Consider the following 12,198-nt stretch of genomic DNA (forward strand, 5'->3'; position numbering starts at 1 on the left):
GTCTACCAGCTGGTATATTTTTTACTAGATTCAAGTGTACTTTATTTTTATGTGGGATGCCTTACTGTGTGATTTTATTAGGTTTATTATTATGGATACAGCTTTTGTGAGCTCTTATGTATGTTACCCAAAAGAAATGGAAAAGGACCACATTTGCAAAGATGTAGGCAAAGTGTAAAAAAGGTCAAAGTGTATTAAAACAGAGCACCTTGAACATTCCTCTTAAAAATAAAGGATCTATTAAAGGTTCTTGGCAGTGATGTCATAAAATATTTTAAAAGATTAATTTCTTACATTTCAATTTCCATTACAGATTTTTCTGTGCATGTTTAAGGTTCTTTATAAAAGTATACACCGTAATTAAGAAAACCTTTTTTTTAAAGTTTAAAATAAAACCTCCACTATTAAGAGTTTTCATTGCAGTATCAAAAATAGAAGAAACGCTTTTGACTTTGTGAGTTTAGAGTCTCAAGAGCACTTGATTTTTAATTTCACAGGTAGAAACTACACACAAAGCTGTTACTGGGAATTGCATACAGCTAAATATTTTCTGGATATATTGCATTTACAAGCTACAAATGAAATGTTTGATAAGGACATGTGGGACTTACGATATTTTTTTTAAATGTTCTTTTGTAAACCAGCCGCAATAAACATAGACATTGTCTGACCTTTAAAGTAATTTACTATTTTACAGATTATTGTTTCTATTCAAAGAAAACCTCCTTCCAAGTTACTTTCAGTATTCATCGCCCTCCATCACAGACAGATGGCAAAAACTGCATTTTGTCAGCATGTAAAATATGACTCCACCCAAACTACAGATATCAGAGTCTTTATAAATAACTTTAGTTTGAGTTTAGATCAACAGCCCAGGCTGTGATGTGGTGATGGAGAGCCGTGCGCAGCTCCAATGATGGTAAAACAGAGTCCAGCAGTGTAAAATTCAGTGTGGGATTCAGTGTTTCTCCAGGGCTTGTGTGAGAAGTTTATTCAATCTGGAAATCATCGGACGGGGGTCTTCATTCAGTCCAGCGGTGATCATGGCATTGTCATAGATCTGGAGATTAAACATGTATTTTAACACAATGAGACATTAACATACATTCACTTATTATTAACTGATGATGATGATGATTATAATATTGTCACATGTAGGTCATGGGTTCATCTCACCTGATCCAGAAGCATCTGTGCGAGATCAGGGCTTGAGTCCTTTAGATCATGAAGTTTCTTGATGAGGTCGTGTCTGCAAACCAAAGATTGACATTAAAGGGGGGTGTAGAGATATTTCATGCATTCTGACAAAAAAGCAATTGAACGCGTGAAGGAGTATTTCTGTACCATATCTAGAAGTTTTGGAAAGGTATTTTTGAACATGAAAGATTCATATGTTAAAATCTTGCTCTATTTTATTTAGGGGCAATTTTAGTGCAGGAAGTACAGTGGAAGTCCTTATATGGGCACTTCACCTGGAATAGCAAAAAACACACCAACCAAGAACTGACACAAAATCAACGTCACCCAAGAAGTGTTGTTGTTTGTAAGGGAGTTTGTTCAGCTTTCCAGCATTATGGAAACAATGGATATAGTCTGTTTATCCGGTGAAGCAGCAGAGTTTTGTGTGTTTGTTTAACGCTGGGTTTCGTTAAAATGGGGCGGTCCCAACTGGGTCATGAGTCACAGGTGGTAAGTAAAACTGCATCAAATACCTGCATCTTGTTGGCAATCAGCGCGTAAGTGCTTATAATGCAAACAAAATGAACATTACGGGGTGGTTTCCCGGACATGGATGAGCTTAAGCCAGGACTAGGCCTTAGTTTAATTAGAAAATAGAACTAGTTTTAACAAACATGCCTTACTAATAACATTACTTGTGTGTATTTTGATACAAACAAAGGGCACTGGTGTATTTTAAAATATGTCAGTGCAAGTTGTTGTCAGTTTTTGGACAGCTCTTACATTTATTTTAGTCTTAAACTAGTCTAATCCCTGTCCAGGAAACCGCCCGTAGTGAATCATGTTTTGTGTTTGTTGCTTGCTCAAACACTTTAAATAATCCTTAAAGTTGATCTGTCTTTTATAAATCTCATAAAATTAAAGCCTCTTTGGATATATGACAGATGTAATACTACTCTATAGGTACTCAAGATTAACTAAAGATAAGCAAAAATGGCTGGTGTTGTGTGAGCTTTAAAGAAAAACCAACACAAAACCATCACTTCATCTAAAACAAAAAACTACATTTACCCCAAATCATATTTTGAGTTGTCCAAATTTTGTTTGTACTCCCAATAGTTACTGTAATACATACAGTAGATCATTGTATTGTAGTATTACTTAAATCACAGTAAAGGCTGTATAACAAACATAACCATGACAAGAAACAATACACGAGCTAGCATATGTTATTTAAAAAGAATATCCCGTCTTTATGTCTTTATTCTGCTGAACACAACAAAGACACCCTCTGACTTACATATTATGTGTTTTTCCTACTATGGAAGTCAATGGCTGCCATCAACTGTTTGGTTACCATCATTTATCAAAACATCTACTTTTGTATTTAACATAATAAAAAAAACTCATACAGGTTCAGAACAACATGAGGGTAAGTAAACGATGACAGGATTTTTATTTAATTTAAATTATATATATATATATATATATATATATATATGCTAGCCTAGTTTCTTGTCTTTATGTACTGGATGTGTTTTTTTTAGGGTTACGTACCCAGTATTGATCTCCAGTGTGGGCTGTAGTATCTGCGCTCTCTCTTCTGAGCTGCGGGCGAGTTGTTGTGTGCGCAGGAAGTGACGCGCAGCGCCCATCTCCAGTACTGTGATCATGGCCGGGTGTGTGTCTAGACGAGGGGTCACCTAGAGAAGATGAGGTACCAAACGTTACCAAACACACCATGAATGTTTGAGCTATGAAATGCATTAGAGGAGCAGTAGACATGATGTCAATAGCACTTTACAATATTGTTGTATTTGCTAATGTTGTTAGCTAATGCATTTAATTTGAACAATATCATTTTTAAAATCTTTGTTAATGTTAGGATGTTAATACACTTTAATTAATTTAAGTTCTTTGTCCATTTACTAATTTTAACAGATTAATAGTTTTGATTAAAAAAATTTGGACAGCCAGATATATCGAAACCATCCCAGGCAGCAGGTGACTCCGAGACGGATTTCCGTTGCAGATCTGGCCCGGAGTCGTCTGCAGTCTGGGATAGAAATACCGCAAATGTGCACATTGCAGTACACGTATTATAAAGGGTTTGCAATAACTGAACAGTTTCTTTTACCCGAAAGGTGAAACATGCATGTTGTTATATCATTTTCAGTTTTTAGATATGATTTTTTATTATTGTTAACTAATCCATTTACTAATATTAACAAATACAACTTCATTGTAAAAGGTTAATGAAATGAATGAAGACTCTGGCTGTCAAATGCAGCAGTTGAGTTGTGTGTCTCTGTAAATGTAATAACCTTGATGTTGGTGACTTTCTGTCCGAGTGAGTTCCTCATCCAGGCCATCAGATCATCAGCCTGCTGTTCGGTTAACCTCTCAGACTCTGATCAACACAAATATTATCATCAGTTTCTCAAAACAAAATCTAAGTAGTTGCATTTGTCCAAATGCTTAAAGCAAAAGTTCAGCCAAAAATGAAATTAACATAATTTACTTGCACCGTCTCACCGTGCCAACATGACTATTTAACGTAGGCTTGTTTGTCATAACACATGCAAGAACTAATGTTTGGCATGCCACCCTAAATTTAACATGCTGATCTATTTGCTTCCATGGATATGTGAAAAATTTGTGACCCTGGACCACAAAACAAGTCATAAGGGTCAGTTATTTGAAATTGAGATTTTACATCATCTCAGTGCTGAATAAATAAGCTTTCCATTGATATATTGTTTGTTAGGATAGGACAATCCGAGGGTGCAAAAAAATCTAAATATTGAGAAAATCGCCTTTGAAGTTGTCCAGAATATGAAGTCATTAACAACACGTATTACTAATGAGAAATATATTTATGGTACTAAATATACAAAATATATTCATGAACATGATCTTTACTTAATTTTGACCCATACAATGTACTTTTGGCTATTGCTACAGATATACCCGTTCGACTTATGACTGGTTTTGTGGTGCAGGGTCACGTATGACTTTTGGGTGAAGCATTCTTTTAAGTCACTAAACACAGCACAGTAAAACTATAAGCAAAATGGAATCAAAGATATAAATTCAGCTATGGTTTTATGTTACCTGGTTTGCTGTCTTGAAATTTCTCCTCTTTGTAATGATCGACCACGATGTCCGTCTCCGCTGAGATGAGTTTCTTTCTGTCAAACTCTCTGAGGTGAAGCAGCGTCAGCTCATCAAACTGCTCGAAGCAGAACAGAACCTGCCCAAAGAAACAGAACCTCAAATAAATTGTTTCTCTCAAATTGGGTGATGTGAGATGGCCCCCATCATTTTTGAATACACAATAATTAATCATAAATTCTGTGCAGTTTAATCTCAGAAAAAATAAGGCTACAAACTAACAGCACTACATTGTATTATTTATATACACTGTATAATTTTGTTTTGTTTGAGTCAAATTTTAGGTTCACAAGGGGGGCGCACACTGAAAAGTTTGAGAACCACGGTCAGAAATCAACCACAGGAATGGTTTGAAGCAATTCGCAAAGCCTAATAACCCTTAATATTCAGTAAGGCCACATATTATTGTATGTTTGAAGTGACAATTCAGATTTTTACATGCGTTCTGTCTGCAATGTAAGCGTACAGATCGGATATTCCCATCTCAAGATGTGTCGTGCGTCATTGAAAATGCGACGTTGGCAAATCACATGACTCCTCTTAGCAGAGCAATGGAGGACGACAGCTGTACTTAGTGGAGTAATGTTAAAGTTTTACCGGTATGTCTTGTTACAGAAATAAAGCTCTATAATCTTGTATAATCATTCTGTCTGTGTCCATTGCATATAGCAACATTTGACTTCCTCTGTGGTTTAAGTTGTTCTGGGTCAGTATGCCATAAATTGTTTTGGTTTCAAAGTGTTTAGTGTAAATGCTGATATCAGATACAAGTCACTTTTAAAAGATGATGTAAGTTGGTCGTCAAAAAAAAATTAAAAAAAAATTTAGAATTGTGCATCAAGATTTGCTGTGTAAATCCAGCCTTAGTGCCCAGCTGACGTTATCCTTTAGCAATACTTTGGCTGTTTTGAGGTATTTTGTCCATTTAACAGATGTGGTAGTGCCCCCTTGTGTCAGTTTTAAAAACTACACACAGTCTTGTCCATGCATGATGCCCATTTCTTGTCATGTTAAAGCTGCAATCCCTAGTTATTTTGGTAAAAAATAAACCAAAACCTGTTATTGAGCAAGTACACAATAATCCGTTTAACCATACCACAATTCACAACGGCAGCTTTAAATGATCTTAAAGGATTAGTCCCTGTTTCTTAAAAAAAAATCAAGATAATCCACTCACCACCACGTCATCCAAAATGTTGTCTTTCTTTGTTCAGTCGAGAAGAAATTATGTTTTTTGAGAAAAACATTCCAGGATTTTTCTCATTTTAATAGACGTTAATGGACCCCAACACTTTCAATGCAGTTTAAAATTGCAGTTTCAAAAGGACTCTAAACGATTGCAAACGATTGTCATTTTTGACAAGCAAAATAAAAAATATGCACTTTTAAACCACAACTTCTCGGCTATTTCCGGTCCTGTGACGCGCTAGCACGACCTCACGTAATTGCGTAGTGACGTAGAAAGGTCACGTGTGTTACATATATGAAACGCACATTTGTGGACCATTTTAAACAATAAACTGACACAAAGACATTAATTAGTATCATTCCACATACAACAATGTCGCAACGGTCCTCTTTCTCCACACTGGGGCGTAGTTTCGATACGTGATGTTTTTGTGGTTTAAAAGTGCATGTTTTTTCCTTGCCAAAAATTACAATCGTTTCACTTGATAAGACCAATATGCCTCGTTTGGGATCGTTTTGCAAGTGTTGGGGTCCATTAAAATTAGAAAAATCCTCAAAACATAATTTCTTCTCAACTGAACAAAGAAAGACATCAACATTTTGGATAACATGGTGGTGAGTAAATTATCTGGATTTTTTAAGAAAATTGACTAATCCTTTAAAGTGACTGTTTACCCAAAAATAATTACAAAAAAAGTTACAAACCTATATTAATTTCTTTGTTCTGATGAACACAAAGGAAGGTATTTTCAGGAATGTTTGTAACAAAACCAATCAGACTTCCATTATATTATTTTATCCTGCTATGGAAGTCAATGGGGTCTCTGATCGGTTTGGTTACAAACATTCCCCAAAATATCTTAATTCGTGCTAATCAGAACAAATAAATTTACGTCAACATGAGATTGAGTAAATGATGACAGAGTTTTCATTTTTGGGTGAACTTTCCCTTTAATAAATGACTAAACTGTGATGTAACTGTTTTCAGACTTATGTCTGGTCTCACCTCCATGTCTTTTTGTTTCATGGCCTCATAGTACGGCGAGTGTTCGGCCAGGTGTCGGTTCGGCGCGCACAGATAATAAATATTCCTGCTTCCCGCCTTCATGCGTGATGCGTATTCCATCAGACTGGTCTGCTGTCCTGCAGGAAGAGCCGATGACTCAAAGCGGAGCAGCTTACCGATGTCCTCCTGTGATATCATAACGCAGTCATTTACAAACAAACAGAGACAAATGCAGATGAAATACAACTAACAAACGTTTTCGCACCTTCACGCTCTGCTCCGCCGTGGTCACGATGCCCTCGCGCATAAACAGACCGTAGTCCTCAAAGAAACGACCGTATTTCTCTGGATCTTTCTTGCTCTGGTCCAACAGGAAGCGAATGATACGCTGCTGTAAAACATCTCGCAGTTTCCTAAAGGAAATAAAGCATTTGTTACCCTCTGTTAAATATGATAGTGGTGATGTGTGGTCATATATTGCACAGGGTTTACACCTGATCAGGGCGCTTTCCTGCAGCAGCTCTCGACTGAGATTTAAGGGAATATCTTCACTGTCCACGACACCTGCCATTAAAGCAATGAGACTTATATTTGCTCTCGCATGATGTTGTGTAATGCTTGTGTTGATGGGTGTCCTGCTCACCTCTCATGAATCGCAGCCACTTGGGAAGAATATCTGTGGCTTTGGTTTGGATCAGAACCTTCCGGCTGTAGAGCGCCACGCTGGATCCCATCTCACGACTCACATCAAACATAGAGGGTTTCATCTCACACACACACAAAAAAACATCAGCCATGCAATAAAAACAGTAGTTTTTGACATATAGGGCTGCAACTTACAATAATTTTCATAGTCGATTAATCGTGTGCTTATTTCATAGTCGATTAGCCGTGCGCTTATTTTCCATAGTTGATTAATCGTGCCCTTATTTTCCAAAGTTGATTAATCGTCATAGTCTACTAACTGTGCACTAATTTTCATAATCTATTAACCGTGCGCTTATTGTTATAGTCGATTAATCATGCGCTTATTGTTATAGTCGATTAATCGTGCACTTATTGTTATAGTCGACTAATCCTGCACTTATTTTCATAGTTGACTAATCGTGTGCTTATTTTCCATAATCGACTAATCGTGCGCTTATTTTCCATAATCGATTAATTGTACGCTTATTTTCCATAGTCGATTAATTGTGCGCTTATTTTCCATAGTCGATTAATTGTGCGCTTATTTTCCATAGTCGATTAATCGTGCGCTTATTTCCATAGTCGATTAATCGTGCGCTTATTTTCATAATCTACTAACTGTGCACTTATTTTCATAATCTACTAACCGTGTGCTTATTATAGTCGATTAATCGTTTGCTTATTGTTATAGTCGATTAATCATGTGCTTATTTTCATAGTCGACTAATCATGTGCTTATTTTCATGTTGACTAATCGGGCGCTTATTTTCATAGTTGACTAATCGTGTGCTTATTTTCACAATTGACTAATCGTGCGCTTATTTTTCATAGTCGATTAATCATGCATTTATTTTCATAATCTACTAACAGTGCGCTTATTGTTATAGTCGATTAATCATGCACTTATTGTTATAGTCGATTAATCCTGTGCTTATTTTCATAGTCGACTAATCATGTGCTTATTTTCATATTGACTAATCGGGCGCTTATTTTTATACTTGACTAATCGTGTGCTTATTTTCACAGTTGACTAATCGTGTGCTTATTTTCCATCATGCACTTATTTCCATAATCTACTAACCGTGTGCTTATTATAGTCGATTAATCCTGTGCTTATTTTCATAGTCGACTAATCATGTGCTTATTTTCATTGTCGACTAATCGGGCGATTATTTTCATAGTTGACTAATCGTATGCTTATTTTCACAATTGACTAATCGTGTGCTTATTTTCACAATTGACAAATCTGATGCTTATTTTCCATAATCTACTAATCATGCACTTATTTTCATAATCTACTAACCATGCGCTTATTATAGACGATTAATCGTTTGCTTATTGTCATAGTCGATTAATCATGTGCTTATTGTTATAATTGATTAATCATGCGCTTATTTTCATAGTCGACTAATCGTGTGCTTATTTTCACAATCCACTAATCGGATGCTTATTTTCCATAATCGACTAATTGTGCGCTTATTTTCATAGTCTACTAATCCTGCGCTTCTTGTCCATAATCGACTCATCAAGCGACTACTTTTTAATTAAACTGCGAATCAGGCGACTTTTTTATTAATCGACTACTCAGATAATACCTACATGTTTACTCAATTATAATTTTCACTTATAGTTAAATAAGGTACTAAATTAGGGTATTCACGTGTAATTTTAAAAGTGCAAAAGCCAAAAGCATATCATAACAATTATTATCAATTTTATCGATTAGTTGTTGCAGTCCTAGTCTCATGTATCTCTCATACTCACCATCTCAGGCACGTAGAAGATGCTGCGGATGTTGAGAGGAGCGTCTGCGCGGTAGTGAAGTGTGTATCGAGGTTTATCATGAGCCTGAGCCACGTACCGATAAAACTCTTCATGTTGCCACTCGCTGATGTCTTTGGGCTCCATCATCCAGAGCGCCTGCAGAGAAGGATAGAGATGGAGACATCCGGATCAATGATTAGAGTTTGGAGGGGTCAGAGGTAATTTGTTAGTAGACTCAACGCACCTGCAGGGTGTTCAGCCTTCGTCCGTTTAGAAAGATTGGAAAACTGACAAAGTTGCTGTATTTAGTCACAACATCTGAAAAATACACAGGAGTTGTTTCAGTCTACATCTTCTCCGACTAAAACGTGTTTTACGTAAGCAGAGTCACAAACCTTTCACGCGGTCCTCGGATGAAAACTCCTTACAGTCGTCTTTCAGGTGAAGCACAATCTTGGTCCCCTGACGGACACCTGAAGCTTCTGCGACCTCAAATACTCCAGAACTGCAGACACACAAAACTCAATGAGTCGAATATAAAGCTTGTTTGAGCAAACATATCTGCTTTCTTGCAGATCAGTTTTAAACTGCTCTCTGCTCACCCATCTGAGGACCACTTGAATCCAGTAGCATCTGGTTCAGCAGATCGAGAATAAACGTCCACCTTGTCAGCCACCATAAAGGCGGAGTAGAAGCCCACACCAAACTGACCAATGATAGAGCTGCTGGCCTCAGCTTGGTTCTGAAGGGCATCCAGAAACGCCTGAAAATCAGAAAGAGAGAATCATGAAATAACGTCCTTAAGATGCTTAAACGTGCAATGTGGGACTTTTAGTGGCATCTAGTGGTGAGACTGTGAATTGCAACCAATGTCTCAAAGCATAGAGAAGCTATGGTAGCTGTCACAGGACAAACACATCAGCGTCTTGAGACAACATAGTTACAAAATGCACCCTGTAAAGCAGTTTTTCCATTTAAGGCTACTGTAGAAACATGACGGCGACATCCATGTTAGGAGACCCTAAGTGTATGTAGATAAAAATTGCTCATTTTAAGGTATTAAAAACAATACAGTTCATTATGTAAGGTCTTTATACACCACTGATAATATAGTTATGTATGTTATATTGCATTTCTGTCAAGAGATCCTTCTAAAAGTTTCACATTACATCTTTAAAGCTCATTGGTGGAATCAATCACAGCGTTAGTTATAAGACACACCTTTGATCCAGAGCGGGCGATGGTACCCAGATTAGCAACCAGCTCTTCTTGACTCATTCCAATACCTGTATCCTAAAATATGAAAATGAAGACTGTGTTAAACAAAGGATTTGAATTTTTTTAAAGGTGCCAAAAAATCTGGTAAGTACAAACAAAATATTCATTTATACCAACATATTTAGCATTATCCTAATTGTACTATTAAAAAATACTTAATTAAACAGGTATTTGCATAACAATAATTTTTATTTCTTTTAAATAAACTTTCCAAAACATGTCTCAAATCAATGTGCTTGACAATTGACAAATGTTGTTTCTTATAGACACATGCGGATATAAATACATTTTGAAAATATGGGTGTGTTTTCCTGGACCAGGTTTAGATTGATCCAGGACTAGGCCTTGGTTATATTTGGACATTTAAATAGTTTATACAAACAAACCTTACATAAAACAATACTGGTGTGCATGTTGAGACAAAACAATGGTATTGATTTATGTTAAGGTACGTAAAGCAAGATGTTTTTAAATGAAGGCAGCTCAAACATACATTTTAGTCTGGGACTAGGATAAACCCTGTCCACAAAACTGCCCTGTAATGCACAAATTTTGTATTAAAAAAAAGTGTCCACAAGAACATTCATTATGAATTTAATCTGATCGTATCTGTGTTATATAAATGAGATTTCAAAACTCAGTTTTATAACATTTAAGATTACATATTAGCCTGTGTTTCATTGGTGAAGGATACCTGAATGGTGAAAGTTCCTTTATCTGCATCTGTCTGCAGGTGAATCTCCATCGTTGCTGCGTCTCCACCTGTTGTCATCATCTTGTGCCTCAGTTTCTCCAGAGCATCACTGCCATTGGAGATGAGCTCTCTGATAAACACCTAACAAAGCAAACATTAGTGATTATAATAGTCATATATGCTGGCACAATGTTTGAATAATCTCTTGTTTCTTTAAACTTCTTTACCTCTTTCTCAGAGTACAGTGACCTGGCCACAATATCCAGCAGTTTCTTCGTCTCTGCTTGAAACTCATGTTTGGAAAAGGATCCTTATGCAAAAACAACAACAAAAGTCATCTCCTTATGTTCAACAGTGAGTAAATAATGTATATTAACCACCCACAGTTAGTAGACACAGGCACTGCATGTAAAGAGTTGTGTTTTTTATACCTTGTACGCTCTCTGTGTCATTGATGATGTTGTGCAGCGTCTCCTCTTCTGCAGGTTCTGCTTGTTGAGTGCTGTAGGTGCGGTGGGTGACATTGGCACCGGTTAAACTTGAGCTCCAGATTCTGACAGGTCTGATGTGACACTGCTGCTGTCTGCCATTAGTATCAACTGTTAAAGAGAAACACAGAGTCAATATCAATAGTGATGCTAGGGTTTGTATTGGGTTGGCTATGAATGCTCATCCATCTCTGGACTTATACAGGAGTTATTTACAGAAACGTATCAAACTAATAAACACTTCAATTTGAGCACAAATCACGTGCATCTTAGCAAGCAATGAGTTATATGGTCTATTAAATCCATATTTTCATATGATGGCACTGGCGGGCATTTTCATTTAATCAATAGTTTCCAACACTTTGTATAATCTTGCTGGTGCAGTATCATGTCGTCATGGCGGTCTTTAATTAATACAGAATATTATTATTAAATTAAAAATTATTACCTCCATTGAATGTGGCAGGTACAATTCTGTTCCTTATCCCTCTGCTGGATGATAAGAGCCTGACATGAGCCCTCTGCGAGAGGTTTACAGAGTATTTGAGTAAACTTAATGATCGGATCATTTCGGCTTTGACCTATAGATGCTGGAAACTGCGGCGTGACAAGCATACAGTGACCGAAAGGACCCAGCGGGCGCGGACTGATGGCGTCACCGTGGGGCTTAATATATGCCTGTGTAAAGTTTTTCACACATTATTGAACACATTCGATGATGTCAGATTTGTTGTAGGTTA

The 12,198-nt window shown here is 36.8% G+C and overlaps 1 protein-coding gene across 1 annotated transcript; it reads right to left on the minus strand.

Moving 5' to 3' along the window:
* Positions 1–468: 468 nt before the first annotated feature.
* On the minus strand, positions 469–12,107 carry LOC129436656 (heat shock protein 75 kDa, mitochondrial). The gene is made up of 18 exons (XM_055194899.2): positions 11,907–12,107; positions 11,402–11,569; positions 11,198–11,280; positions 10,971–11,111; positions 10,220–10,291; positions 9,601–9,761; positions 9,394–9,503; positions 9,243–9,316; positions 8,999–9,154; positions 7,191–7,311; positions 7,042–7,111; positions 6,813–6,960; positions 6,548–6,733; positions 4,294–4,432; positions 3,504–3,589; positions 2,737–2,882; positions 1,177–1,249; positions 469–1,060 (listed from the first exon to the last, which is right to left on the minus strand). The coding sequence occupies exons 1-18, from the start codon at positions 12,025–12,027 to the stop codon at positions 959–961; spliced, it is 2,157 nt and encodes a 718-aa protein (XP_055050874.2). The 5' UTR covers positions 12,028–12,107; the 3' UTR covers positions 469–958.
* Between the last annotated feature and the right edge of the window lie 91 nt (positions 12,108–12,198).

This window comes from Misgurnus anguillicaudatus, chromosome 19 (genome assembly GCF_027580225.2).
Source record: "Misgurnus anguillicaudatus chromosome 19, ASM2758022v2, whole genome shotgun sequence".
Classification (NCBI taxonomy): domain Eukaryota; kingdom Metazoa; phylum Chordata; class Actinopteri; order Cypriniformes; family Cobitidae; genus Misgurnus; species Misgurnus anguillicaudatus.